At 39.8% G+C, this 13,806-nt stretch overlaps 1 protein-coding gene across 1 annotated transcript in view; it reads right to left on the bottom strand.

Moving 5' to 3' along the window:
* ITGA8 (integrin subunit alpha 8) overlaps nucleotides 1-13,806 on the bottom strand; it is a 188,832-nt gene that overhangs the window by 113,024 nt on the left and 62,002 nt on the right. The window contains exon 12 of the mRNA XM_019460684.2: nucleotides 1,237-1,442. Coding sequence (XP_019316229.2) covers nucleotides 1,237-1,442 — 206 coding nt within the window. The remainder of the gene's footprint in view (nucleotides 1-1,236; nucleotides 1,443-13,806) is intronic.

The following is a 13,806-nucleotide window of genomic DNA, read 5'->3' as shown; positions in this document are numbered from 1 at the left end:
ATCATGACCTGTGCAGAGTCAGTCACTTAACCGACCAAGCCACCCAGGTGCCCCTATTTTACCCAGTTTATACATCAGTGACATCAGAGGCAGAACACGCTTTCTGCCATTAAAAATGCTTCTCTTACCTTTTAAAAATATCACGAAGGGTTTGAGAAAAAAAAAAAGATACATAGAGGAAAATATGGTGATAAGGATGACTCAACAGATAATGTAGCAAAATAAATATATTTTGCGTGGTGCCCAGGGATAGGGCAGATTTTGAAAGCAGCTCATCAGTTAAAGATAAACTTGTCTCTCTTTTTATTATTTTCCTGGAAACATGAACTTGTAATATGCATTTTTGTTTTATGGCACTTTAAAAATTAGTAACCATACAGTTCTGGGATGTCTTTTTTCTCAAAGAAAACTTAACCTTACAATACCCCTTGGCAAAGGTACTAATGAATACTGATCTGATGCAAACACTCCCTAGGCTATTTTGTTCGAGCAAATTCGAGCAAGCTTTGTGTGAGCTTGCATGTTTTTCTGAGGAAAGGGTACTTGCAAGGGATTCATAAATTCCTACTTTAAAGAATCATAATCCTAAACCAAGAATTTAACACTACTGCAAACACTGAAGTTGCTTTAAGCTGAAATTTACCGACCAATTAAAATTCAGCAAAGCCTATATGTAACTCACATGGGTTAATCACAAGGCATCATTCTTCTTCATATATCAGCATGCATTTCTTTGTCTTGACTGTACATATGGAAGATTCTTTAGTTTTCTTTGAGTCATTAACTCCAAATATTAATTTAAAAAATAATAGCTGCCTTTATTTAGAGCTGATATATGACAACTTAACTTTAAATTGTCTTGAGATTTCTTTAATAGTTCATTAAAAATCAATAATAGGCGCACTGAGTGGCTCAGTCTGTTAAGCGGCTGACTTTGGCTCACGTCATGATCTCACGGTTTACGGGCTCGAGACCCGCGTCAGGCTCTGTGCTGATAGCTCGGAGCCTGGAGCCTGCTTCAGATTCTGTGTCTCCCCCTCTCTCTCCCCCTTGCCCGCTCATGCTCTGTCTCTCTCTCAAACATAAATAAACATTTAAAAATTTAAAAAATCAATAATAAGAACTTTCCCCTGTATTTACACTGCTGTAAATACTTTTAAGACGTCATTGTTTCCTTCATGTAACAGTAACATGAATTACAACACATAAACAATTCCACGTATTGGTATAAATTACCATTGTATCCATCTTGGTTCAGGTCTCCTAAGTGTGCCACAGCACTACCGAATCTCCCGAAAACCTCGGTGCCCGCGAGGATCTGTGGGTCTCTGAAGACAAGAGCACTCACTTGCAAATACAGATAAACTTGCCCTACTTCCCTAGGGCTGGTCTCAAATTCACGTTCCATGAAGAGAGGGGCCCCAATCAATACATCATCCATTCTGCAGGGAACAAAGAGAGAGGTCAGAGCACCGACAGACGTGAGATTCCAGGGGGACATTTTTTTTTAATGTTTATTTTTGATAGAACATGGGGTGAAGTGGGGGGAGGAGAAGACAGGGAGACACAGAATCCAAAGCGGGCTCCAGGCTCTGAGCTGTCAGCACAGAGCCCGATGCAGGGCTTGAACCCACAGTCCATGAGATCATGACCTGAGCTGAAGTTGGGAGGTCTCCCAACCAACTGAGCCACCCAGGTGCCGCACCCCCCCCCCCCCCCCCCCCCCCGGCCAGTGGATACATTTTTAACCAACTAGCTTAGTACATTTCCATTGGTATTTTTCCTTTCCCCAGGTACATTTTACAATCACCGTGTTTCTTTCATTGCTTTGTTATGTCTATGGGATAGAACGTTATAGGAAAAGAAGACTTGTTACACTGAGCTTTTAGACTGTGTTACAAATGACCACTTTAAGAAAACCAGATACTTCACCCTTTTCAAAAGATTTTTAGTGCATTTCCAGAAAATGTAGCTAGACAAGCAAAACATATCAAAAGGACCTAAAAAGGGTTTCTCTCAAAGTGGATTAGTGTTTGTCTACAACAACAGAATGATTCACATAAATTATGAAGTTTTCTTGCAGTAATAAGGTTTAACATAAATGTTGCCTTCTTCTTTCCTCTTGTTACTTCCATTTAAATAAAGCAGAGGGGCGCCTGGGTGGCTCAGTCAGTTAAGCATCCGACTTCGGCTCGGGTCATGATCTCGCGGTCCATGAGTTTGAGCCCCGTGTCGGGCTCTGTGCTGACAGCTCAGAGACTGGAGCCTGCTTTGGATTTTGTGTTTCCCTCACTCTGTGCCCCTCTTCCACTCATGCTCTGTCTTTATCTGTATCTCAAAAATAAATAAACATTAAAAATAATTTTAAAAAAAGGCGGGGGGACGCCTGGGTGGCTTGGTTAAGCGTCCGACTTCAGCTCAGGTCATGATCTCACGGTTCATGAGTTCAAGCCCCATGTAGGACTCTGTGCTGACAGCTCAGAGCCTGGAGCCTGTTTCAGATTCTGTGTCTCCCTCTCTCTGACCCTCCCCCGTTCATGCTCTGTCTCTCTCTGTCTCAAAAATAAATAAAGCAGAGACCAGAGAGGGTTATAGTACTACCTAAAAAGATAGAAAACAAATTTTCATCCCAAATAGGACTTGATAGTTATTCTTTGTAAATGGAGATACACTAGCAGGAAATTAACAGATAATTTTTAAGGTTGAAAAAAATTCAAGAAACAAATACCTATGCGCATTATCTAGAGATAAAGATATAGCCCCCCAAGAGAACAAAATACAAAAGTGGTTAAAAGTGTTCCCTTCACAGAGCCAATGGGCATGAAGAAGAGTACAACAGAGCTACCTAAACTATTTCAGTTTTTAAGAACACATGCATACATTATTTTATTTTAGAAATCTTAGGAAAAGTCACGTCAACCAAAATTCAAAATGTGATCTATACTAATGACCTCTGAAGATGCCCCGATCTTGGGAGAGGCAATAATCCAAAGAAAAATCTGCCTTTGGTTTTTATGCTGACATAGATTAGGCAACATGCAGAAACTTGCCAACTAAACTAAAAATATCACCATTCATCTAAAAGGCAGGAATGAGGGTGATCAGTTACTGAAAACCAAAAAGAAATCCTCCTTTAAGATAGGAGGCATCTGTAAGACATTTGCAACTTCACCCTGACCGCCTCTTCAACTTCTCGCCTTCCCTGCAGTGGTCAACTAGTACCCAGGTTCAAGAGACATTCTGTGTAACAACTGTATTTAAGACATTGGGATAAGTGACTCAAGGAATAGAGCGACAATTAGGTCAACCCCGGTCCTAATTAACTTACAAGTGAAATCAAATTGCCACTCATTTAACTACAGACAAGGCAGGGTGGAAAAAAGCACACAAGTAATCCAAACGAAGTCCTAGAGATCCTGAGTAGGAGAGAGGGCTGGTACTTTGAGAGAGTTGAGCAATGCTCATGGGGGAGACGGCCTTAGACCTGAGTGGGATTCTGACAGGTGGCTCTAGAGGCAGGCTTTCCAGGTGACAGTACTCTGAGCCCAAAGCAGTGTCTCTGAGTGGAGTCAGGGTACAGAGAGCGATCCAGGTGGGCTCCGTGCTAGAGGGGTGCCAAAATTTTAATGGGAAAAGTAAAATATACAAAGAATTCTTAAAACTTAATAATATGAAATCACAGTAATAATAATAACAATAATATATACAGTATGATACCATTATATATTACATAGCATATATTATTGTCATATATAACCAATATTATATGTATGGGATATACAATAGATTACATATGTTATCGTTGTTATATATAACCAATATTATATGTTTATGATATATAATAGAGCAATAAGAAAACAACGCGATTAAAAATGGGGCAAAAGATTTGAACAGACACATCATCAAAGAAGACTTACGGATGGCAAAGAGCACATAAAAAGATTCCCAATGTCAAATATCATTAGAGAATTGGAAATTAAAACAAAAATGAGATACTGCTACGAATCTATTAGAATGACTAACATCCAAAATACTGACAGCACCAAATGATGGAAAAGAGTGAGGAGCAACAGGAACTCTCATTCATTGCCGGTGAGGACGAAAAATGGGACAGCCGCTTTGGAAGGCGGTACGGCAGTTTCTTACAAAACTAAGCACAGGTTTACCGTATGATACAATCATCACACTCCTAGGTGGTCATGCACGTGAATTGAAAAAACTTAGGTCCAGAAAAAAAACCAAAACTTGCAATTGCCAAAAATTGGAAGCAACCAAGATATCCTTGGTTGCACTAATAACCTGTGGCACATCATATAACAGAATATTACTCATCAATAAAAAGAAATGAACTATTAAGCCACAAAATGACAGGGAGGAACTTTAAATGCATTTTGCTAAGTGAAAGAAGCTAGTCTCAAAAGCCTTCATACTGTATGATTCCATGTGTATAACATTCTGGAAAAGACAAAACTATAGAGACAGTAAAAACGAGTAGCAGTTGGCAGGAGTGAGGGGAGGGAGAGGAAGGACTAGATAGAGCACGGGGTGTTTTTGGGGCAATGAAAGTATTTTGTACGATACTGTAGGTGGATATATGACATTATGCATTCGGCAAAACTCACAGAACGTAGAACCCAAAGAGTGAACCCTAATGTAAACCGCGCACTTTAGTTAATAATGTAACAATATTGTAACAAATGTACCACACCAATGCAAGAGGGTAATAACAGTGGAAACTGAGGGTGGAGAGGAGAGAGAATACATGTGACTCTTTAATTCCTACTCAATTTTTCCATAAACCCAAACTGCTCTAAAAAAAATAAGACCAAAAAAAAAAAAAGATAATTGAAAAAGTAAGTTGAATCACATGATATGGGAAAAGCATGAGTTTTAACGTTCTCCTGATCTAGATTTAAAAGCCGGCTCTTTTAGTAACAAGCTGTGCCCTATTGAACAAGTTACATTTCCTCAAAAATGTGAATGTAGAAATAGGCTACATCATTGGATACATCACTGAAGATCTCTCTCGGTCTCTGTCTCTCTCTGTACGTCTCCTTCCAAATGTGCGTGCACACGTATATAGACAGGTCATACTATAGTAGTTTAATAAATGATAGGTATTGTGAAGGCACTGGGTTAGGTGTTGAGGGAATACACAATATTTTTACATTATAGCAATGTAAACAGAAAGAGCTCTTGGTAAAAAAGAACAATGCATCTCCCCTCTCCCTCTCCTACCTTGTAGGAGTCAGAAACAAGGTGAAATGTAACTCTGGGATAGTCTGGGGCTCCCAGCTACTTCAAGAATAGGCTCTTACTTGTCTCCCAAGCAGGAGACCAATCGCAGGGAAAAGCAAGATGCACCTTGAATGTTACTTGGCCGACTTGTAAGAAGGAAGGGGTGGGGGTGGGGGGGTGGATGGGGGCGAGGACGGTTATAGATAGACCTGAGGAATGGCTATTATTTTTTCTTTTGTTTTTTAAAAAAATTATTTTAATTCCAGTAGAGTTAACATACATTGTTATATTAGTTTCAGGTGTACAACATAGTGACTCAACATTCTGTATGCACATCACCTTGTGCTCATCACAAGTGCCCTTCTGGAGGTGAGTGGGGGGATGGGTAAATAGGAATGGCTCTCATTTGGGTCTCACATTCCAAAACCTAAGTTGGATTACTATACTTAGGTAAAATGTTAAAAAAAATTTTTTTAACTCGTTTTTATTTATTTTTGATAGATAGAACATGCGTGGGGGAGGGGCGGAGAACCAGGGAGATAGAATCGGAAGCAGGCTCCAAGCTCTAAGCTGTCAGCACAGAGCCCGACATGGGGCTCGAACCCACGAACCGTGAGGTCATGACCTGAGCTGAGCTGAAGTCAGATGCTTAACCAACTAAGCCACGCAGGTGCCCCAAAACATCTTCTTAAAAATAGGACAAGCACATGGATTAAAAAAAAACAATTCCCATTGCTTGCCATCCTGCTGTGCTCCAAGACCAGAGGAGAGCAGGGATTGGGGGTATTGCCTTGATCTTCCCCCGCAGGTCTGTGGTTGCTTCTCTTTCTGTTACCATTATTGGCAGTAGGCAGGGCCATTCGCTAAACACCTAATTGTGTTGCTGCCTTGTGGTTCAAAAATGTCTGAAGTCACTGGTCTCTACTGCAGAGATGGAGTGGGGGCCATTTTCTCATTCTGTAAAGAAGGAACAAGCCATAAAATTGGCCCCCAAGGGTGCCAACATGATGCAGGACTGGCACGGTTGGTGCAGTGCCTTTCTCCCTGCCGACACAAGTTCTAGAAATGGGAAATTATTCACCGCATCATTGCGACAGACTAGCACACCCATGGAACCTTTGGATTCTTGGAAGTATTACGACAACCTTGATTTATTTTGTTAGAAATATATTCCCTAGATAGTTAAGTGTAAGTCTTCTAAAATGTTCAAATTGCCATAAAAACAGAGGAAGACATTTGTTTTTCATTTATAATTGTGTTTCTCATAAGGTTGAAAGACAATAACTGTGTTGGATTTAATTGGTACAATGTGCTTTATAGAATACTTTGCACTTAGTGTCAGTATTATTTTATTACAGCAATACTGCTTAAGAGCCACAATATATATTATCGCTTAGGCTGGTGTTTTTAAAGCTTGGTTGGCAACACATTAGTGGACTGCAAAATCAATTTTTAAAAACAAAACAGAAAACAACAGCAAATAGAGTGAACACATCACATGAGAATAAATATTGTTCCATGTCATTTTTGTTTCAGTTGTGTAGTGTGCTGGGCTGCAATGTCAAATGCATTTCTTATTATGGATCGTAAGGCAAAAAAACCCTGAAAACAACCATCGCAGTAAGCTATGTGTGCTATTAGACTATTTCACAATTGGTTTTTGTCAAATCCTGGTTTTGAAAATGCCCCCCAATTCAAGTTTAAAGTTTTAAAATATCTATTAGTAAAGATATTTTTCAGTGACCTTCTAATACCTAGTTATGTAATAGGCTGGGTGCCATTCTAAGATATATATATTCTCTTAGAGATCTATACACGTATATATACATGTACACATATATATACATATACACGTATATATACACGTATATATATCTAAGCTATAGAGATAGAGATATATATCATATATATATGATATGTATATATCACCCAGCCTGTATTTTTTATCTTAAAACAATTAATGATGAGGAAATAATATCAATGATGAAGTTTTCACTAAAATCCACTCTTTCTGTTTGGGTCATGTTGGTGGTTTGTATGAGACCTAAATTATTATGTAAAGGCACTTTATAGAAGGATATATACACTAAATTTCACTTTATCCGAAATGTCTAATGTTTAAGCACAATTTTCTTTCAAATCTCTGGGTAGCATACACAGGTTTTATTTGTGTCTCTTTATGTTTAAATCCGCTCTGATAATATAACACAATGCAAGGCTCAATTTCTCATCCTTCACATGTTGTTTGGGACAGAGACACTATAACTATTTTCCTGAAAAGCAAAGCAAAAATACATTGAGAGAGAGAGAGAGAGAGAGAACCCACGAATGAGAATATTCAATACGAAGAGTCTATCTAGATTCAAGTTTTCAGAGTCAGATGGTGTTGTGTTGATTTAATATATGAACTTTTTATGTTTCTTTTTTCCCAATAGTAGATATTGCACATTAATTACCAGGATTAATGTTTTGAATGTGGTCATTTAGCAGAATGCAGATTAGCAGGCACTATTCTAGAGCTGATATCAACTGAATTGTTTTATGGTGGGCAAAAACTAACATTGCTTATCATTTACATTACAGAAATCAATTTCAATTTTCTTCTTTCTGCTTTAGTTTTCCAGATTTTCTACTTATTTCAATCATAATGATAAAACCCATGTGACAGAACATACTTGGACTAAATCTACGGCAAAAACATAGTTACCCAAAGCTGATTCCTTTCAAATACATCTTCTCTAAAATGTTCTCAAGTTAACGAACTGCTAAAACCTCTTTAAATTGAACTCCTTTAGGCCCCACAGAGATGAAAACACAACCCAATTGATTAAATTGTAATTCTGTAAGTTTCTGAAATAGTTTAAATATTGTAAGTTTCAAAAGCCGTAAGAAAAAAACTAATTTGCTTGCTTAGGCTCAAGATGAAATATTCTGTCTCCCTTTGTTAAGTTTGTCCAGAAATTCCTAACAGTTTACATTGGCAGAGTTTATAGCTCTGGCTATCTTAAGATAACTAAACTAAAGTTAATTTCACCAGCTTGTTTATATTTTCAAAACAGTCACAGGCTTGATAATATCAACTACCAACCAGCATGCACACCACTGTTTGGTCTAAACTTTTGGAGTGCCCTCACAATACCTGGAGATTTTTTTTTTAATTAAAAAAAAAAAAACAATGGGGAAGATTTCCACCAAATTACTAATTTGGTCATCATTACTTAATGACACTGTCTTTTTTTACCCCTGCTATCGAGTGTTGGAGGGACCTTGCATTTGTTGCATGGTGGGTACAGAAGATGATATATCCTGTCAGAGAATGTTCACGAGGGAGTCTGATACACAATAGTACTTAATTATCTCTTGGCTGGAGAAGGGAAAGTCTGGTTTAATATCACAGAACATGGGGAAGTCCTAACTTCTGAACCATGAACACTCAACTAGACAAGTGTTCTTCTTAATATCCTATTCTGAGTCACTGCATAACATCTACTCAGATCCAAGGTTTAAAAGAGGCAGGCCTTAAAAAAAAAAGTCTTCTGGGAAACTAGAAATTTGGGTAAAAAATGGGAATTGCATCTCAGTTTTAGTATTGAACTTTGATGGGTGATTGATGCTCACTGATAATTCCTTGATCACTGACTGATAAATGCTGGGTAAGCTAGAAAGGGTTTTGTGAATTTCAAAAAAAAAAAATATATATATATATATACTTATAGACTGTAAAATTATTTATGAATCATTACTAATGACTCAGTAAAATGCAACAGACTAGTATGGCCACTTTGATATAACCATACGGACTGAATTTTCTTATATGCCATGCCACAAAAAACTATAACTGAATTTTTTATCGTGAATCAGTTGTTTTTAGAATCACTAAAGGCAATCTTAAGGTTCATAGGGGAAAATAACTTTGAAATTAGGATTTTATACTTTTATAAAGTGGAAGTAAGACCTTATAAAAATAATGGAAATTAATAATATGCACACTTAACAAACAGGAATGTAGATTCTTACAAAAAATAGGGTAAAACATTTAAACACATATGTATGTTACTCTTCGACCACAACCCTTATTTAAGGTTACTGGAATCTATATGTATTCTATACATATATGTAAATCTGGATCAATATATGAGCAGAGAGTGCATCTATATGTTTTCACATATATATGTATATAGAGATAGTTAAATAGATCTATATATGTGTGTGTCTATACGTATAATCTGAAATAGTCAAATTCATGGAAGCAGAAAGTAGACCAGTGGTTACCAGAGGCGGGGAGGGAGGCAAAGGGAGATGTTGGTCAAAGGATACAAAGTTGCGGTCATGTAGGATGTATGCTAGAGATCTAGCGTATAGCATGGTGAGTACAGTTAATAACACTGTTACTAGGAGTTTGCTAAGAGAGTGGATCTCTGGTGTTATCACCACGCGCGGGCACACACACACGCGCACACACACACACACACACACAGAAGTAACTTTGTAATGGATGGATTGCACAGTTGGGTGAATATAGATGGAGCCTATAGATGGATGTCTTAATTAGCTTGATCACAGTAATTAATTTCACCGTGCCTATGTATACCTTAAACATCATGCCGTATACCTGAAACATACAATTTTTATTTTAAAAAATAAAAATAAAAATGGTTATAGAGTGTTTCAAGGACAAATATGCTAATTTCCCAGCTTTAACTTTTTTTTTAATGTTTACTTATTTTTGGGAGAGAGAGAGAGAGACAGAGAGTGAGGGGGAGGGACTGAGAGAGAGAGAGGGAGACACAGAATCTGAAGCAGGCTCTAGGCTCTGAGCTGTCAACACAGAGCCTGACAGTGGGGTTTGAACTCACGAACCATGAGATCATGACTTGAGCCAAAGTCAGACACTTAACTGACCGAGCCACCCAGACACCCTCCCTTCATGTGTGAATTTTAGATAGCTTCACTGGACTGTAGTTTGGGTTGTCCTATGTTATTAGACATATATTACACAGGAAGACACTTTGAGAAGGGAAAAAACATTGTCTGCCAATCATGCATGATAAAATTTTGTTGCTTAGAGCAATATTGGCTTTTTCAATAGTTTCAGTGGATAACAGACATTTTTGCATTTGAAATGGCTAAGAAACTGGGGGCACCAAATATATCGTATCCAGGAAAACTTTGAGATAGGGATTCAGGTTTCCTGTAAATCCCATGCAGCCTTCTGATCTCTGCTAGAAATACTGTCAGAAGTCAGAACGACAAAAGCATGCTTTCTCAAAATCGGGCCACATGTCTCTTGACATGGAGCCATCACATGGAGCTTAAGAAAAGTCACTGACACATGCATGATTCACTGCCTTTCTTTTCTGGTTCGGCTAAGATTTCTGAGGGACAGCAGTTTATGTCTCTGCCCTGATGGGTTGTTTTGTGCCTTCCCTGGGGACAAATACCCACCCAGTGAGGACGCTGCTGTTGCTATTTAGTAGTGGTTTTCAGGCCCCTATCTTCAGATCAAGTATAAAGCTAGACACATAAGATGTCTATTTGAAAGTCAACAATATCAAGTGATTTTTTTCCAGAAACACAGGTGCTACAGAGGTGATGGCAAATCGTAGTTTTGTTATTGTAATTTCAGACTTCATGTGAATTGTCTGTCTTTTATTGGGGTGAAAGATTCTCATGGCATCTATAGTTTACTCATTTATAATAGGGCCTTGAATTTACATAGCATTACAGTAACCAAGAATGGCACATGACATCCAGACTGAGAATCTGTGGGCACTTTATCTTTAAGAATGGCAACATCGGTTGGGGCGCCTGGGTGGCTCAGTTGGTTAACTGTCTGACTTCAGCTCGGGTCATGATGTCGCAGTTCGTGGGTTCGAGCCCCATGTCGTGGTCTGTGCTGACAGCTTGGAGCCTGGATCCTGCTTCAGATTCTGTCTGCCTCTCTTCCTCTCCTGGCTTGAGTCTCTCTCTCAAAAATAAACACTAAAAAAATTTTTTTTTAGAAGAATGGCAATATTGGGGCACCTGACTGGCTCAGTCAGTTGAGCATCTGACTCCTAATTTCGGTGCAGGTCACGATCTTACGTTTAGGGGGATCAAGTCCCACATTGGGCTCTGCATTGATAGTGCGGAGGCTGCTTGTGATTCTCTCTCTCTCCCTCCCTTCTCTACCCTTCCCTGGCTTGCGTGTGTGCTTTCTCTAAATAAATAAATAAATAAATAAATAAATAAAATTTTTAAAAAAGAACAGCAATATTAAGATAATGGACTCACGGGGCGCCTGGGTGGCGCAGTCGGTTAAGCGTCCGACTTCAGCCAGGTCACGATCTCACGGTCCGTGAGTTCGAGCCCCGCGTCAGGCTCTGGGCTGATGGCTCGGAGCCTGGAGCCTGTTTCCGATTCTGTGTCTCCCTCTCTCTCTGCCCCTCCCCCGTTCATGCTCTGTCTCTCTCTGTCCCAAAAATAAAAATAAAAAAAAAAAACGTTGAAAAAAAAAAGAAAAAAAAAAGATAATGGACTCACTTTTTCGATGCAGTCTAAAGACTGAAGATTATACTGCCTAATAAAAAAAGAAATAATGTGCATAGTAATTTTTAAGAACATCGAGAAATAACAAATTATCCCTGGAATATTCCTGTGTCTGTAACTACCATGTTAAATTTGATCAGCAGGGGACCAAAAAGGTCCTTTCCTCACAAGTATTTTTTGGTTTTTTTATTAACATGGCCAAAAAAAAAAAAAAAAAAAAAGAAAAAAGAAAAAAAGACTCTAAGTGTTGTCCCAGAGCTTTGCTACAGACTGGAACGAACGTGTTTCCAGGAAGGAGGCAGCATCCTGCAGGGCACAGTGTTGACCCGAGGGAGAGCCGAAAGGGTTCAGGGCAGGGTGAAGTAAAGGAAGGGCACACACGGAGTTACTTGGGGCCCCATAAAACACCACGTGGCTCCCGGGCCGGAAAAGCCCTTGTGTGTGTTGTGTTACCATCTGTTGAAAGAAACGTGTCTGCGTGTATCCCAATGACCGCCGTGGGATTTTGTTTTGTTTTGTTTTGTTTTGTTTTGTTTTGTTTTGACTAAAGCATGGGCTTCCTTATTTGGGACATCACACCATGTCGTGGACTCACGTTCTTTTTCAGTCCCACCTCTCCTTTTTTTTTTTCCCCTAAATCACTCTGATAAGTCCAGTCCATTGAGGTTGGAAATTATGAATGGCGGTCCTGATTGTTACTTTTCTCTTCACAGCTCGGCTGACGGGTAAAGCAATTTAATTTTAAATCCCTTGCTTGCAGAGTAAGATTGGCAAATATACTTTCAGAATACATCCAGAGTGCAACCCTTTTACTTCCTGCCACAACTATTGCTCTGGCCCAAGGCACTGTCCTGCCCCACCTGGCTTAGGGCAGTGGACCCCCAGAAGGCCTCACGGCTGCTGAGACCCACCAGACAGAGCGTGTCTGATGAAACCAAAGTCAGAGGCCATTCCCTTGCTTAGAATCCCCCCGTGGCTCGCGAGATGTGTCCTTCTTGAAAACAGGCTCATTCTGTCCGTAGCATAGTCTGCGAGGCTCTGGGTAAGGCAGTTTATAGATGCAGTGGCCCACAAAGTTTTCTGATCCTGTGCCCTCATCACCTCTCCAAGCCTCTTTCACGTTCCTTGGCTTCTAGCAGCCCCCACCTCCAGGAACCTGAGCACTCTTTCCCCTTGACCCCAGCTCTGCAGATCTTTCCTCAACTTTCCTCAACCTTAACACCACGGTCTTCCCTATCTACCCCATTTGATATCACCACCTTCCCAATATTCCCTACCTCCCCTAATAGACTGTCTTTTAGAGAAGTTTTCAGTTCAGAGCAAACCGAAGCAGAAAATACAGAGAGTTCCTGTACATTCCTGTTGCCATACGCACAGCCTTCCCGCCATCAGTGTCCCCTACTCGTGTGGTGTGTGTGTTATTGTCCATGAACCTAAGGGATCCATCATCATCACCCAGAGCCTATAGTTTACACTGGCCTCACTCTTGGACTGAACATTCTGTGGATTTTTAAACTTTTTAATGTTTATTTTTGAGAGAGAGAGAGAGAGGCAAGTGGGGGAGGGGCAGACAGAGAGAGGGAGAGACAGAATCCAAAGCAGGTTCCAGGCTCTGAGCTCTCAGCACAGAGCCTGACGTGGGGCTCAAACTCACGAGCATTGAGATCCTGACCTGAGCCCAAGCTGGACGTTTAACCGACTGAGCCACCCAAGTGCCCTGAACATTCTGTGGATTTGGACAAATGTGAAATGACCTGGATCCCACACTGTAGTGTCTTACAGAGTTGTCTCACTGCCCTAAAAATCCTCTCTTCTCTGGCCTTTGAACACCCCTCTTCTCCCCACTGACTGCTGGCAACCACTAATCTTTTCCCTGTCTCCATAGTTTTGCCTTTTCCAGAATGTCATCTAGTTGGAGAGATACAGTTATGTAGCCTTTCAGGTCAGTTTCTTTCACTCAGGAATATGCCTTTAAGATTCCTCCCTGTCTTTTCATGCTTGATAGCTCATTTCTTTTTAGCACTGAACAGTGCTTCTGGT

Source organism: Panthera pardus, unplaced genomic scaffold (genome assembly GCF_024362965.1).
Source record: "Panthera pardus isolate Hobbes unplaced genomic scaffold, ASM2436296v1 HiC_scaffold_6, whole genome shotgun sequence".
NCBI lineage: Eukaryota > Metazoa > Chordata > Mammalia > Carnivora > Felidae > Panthera > Panthera pardus.
This window is presented reverse-complemented; position numbering and strand designations above follow the sequence as displayed.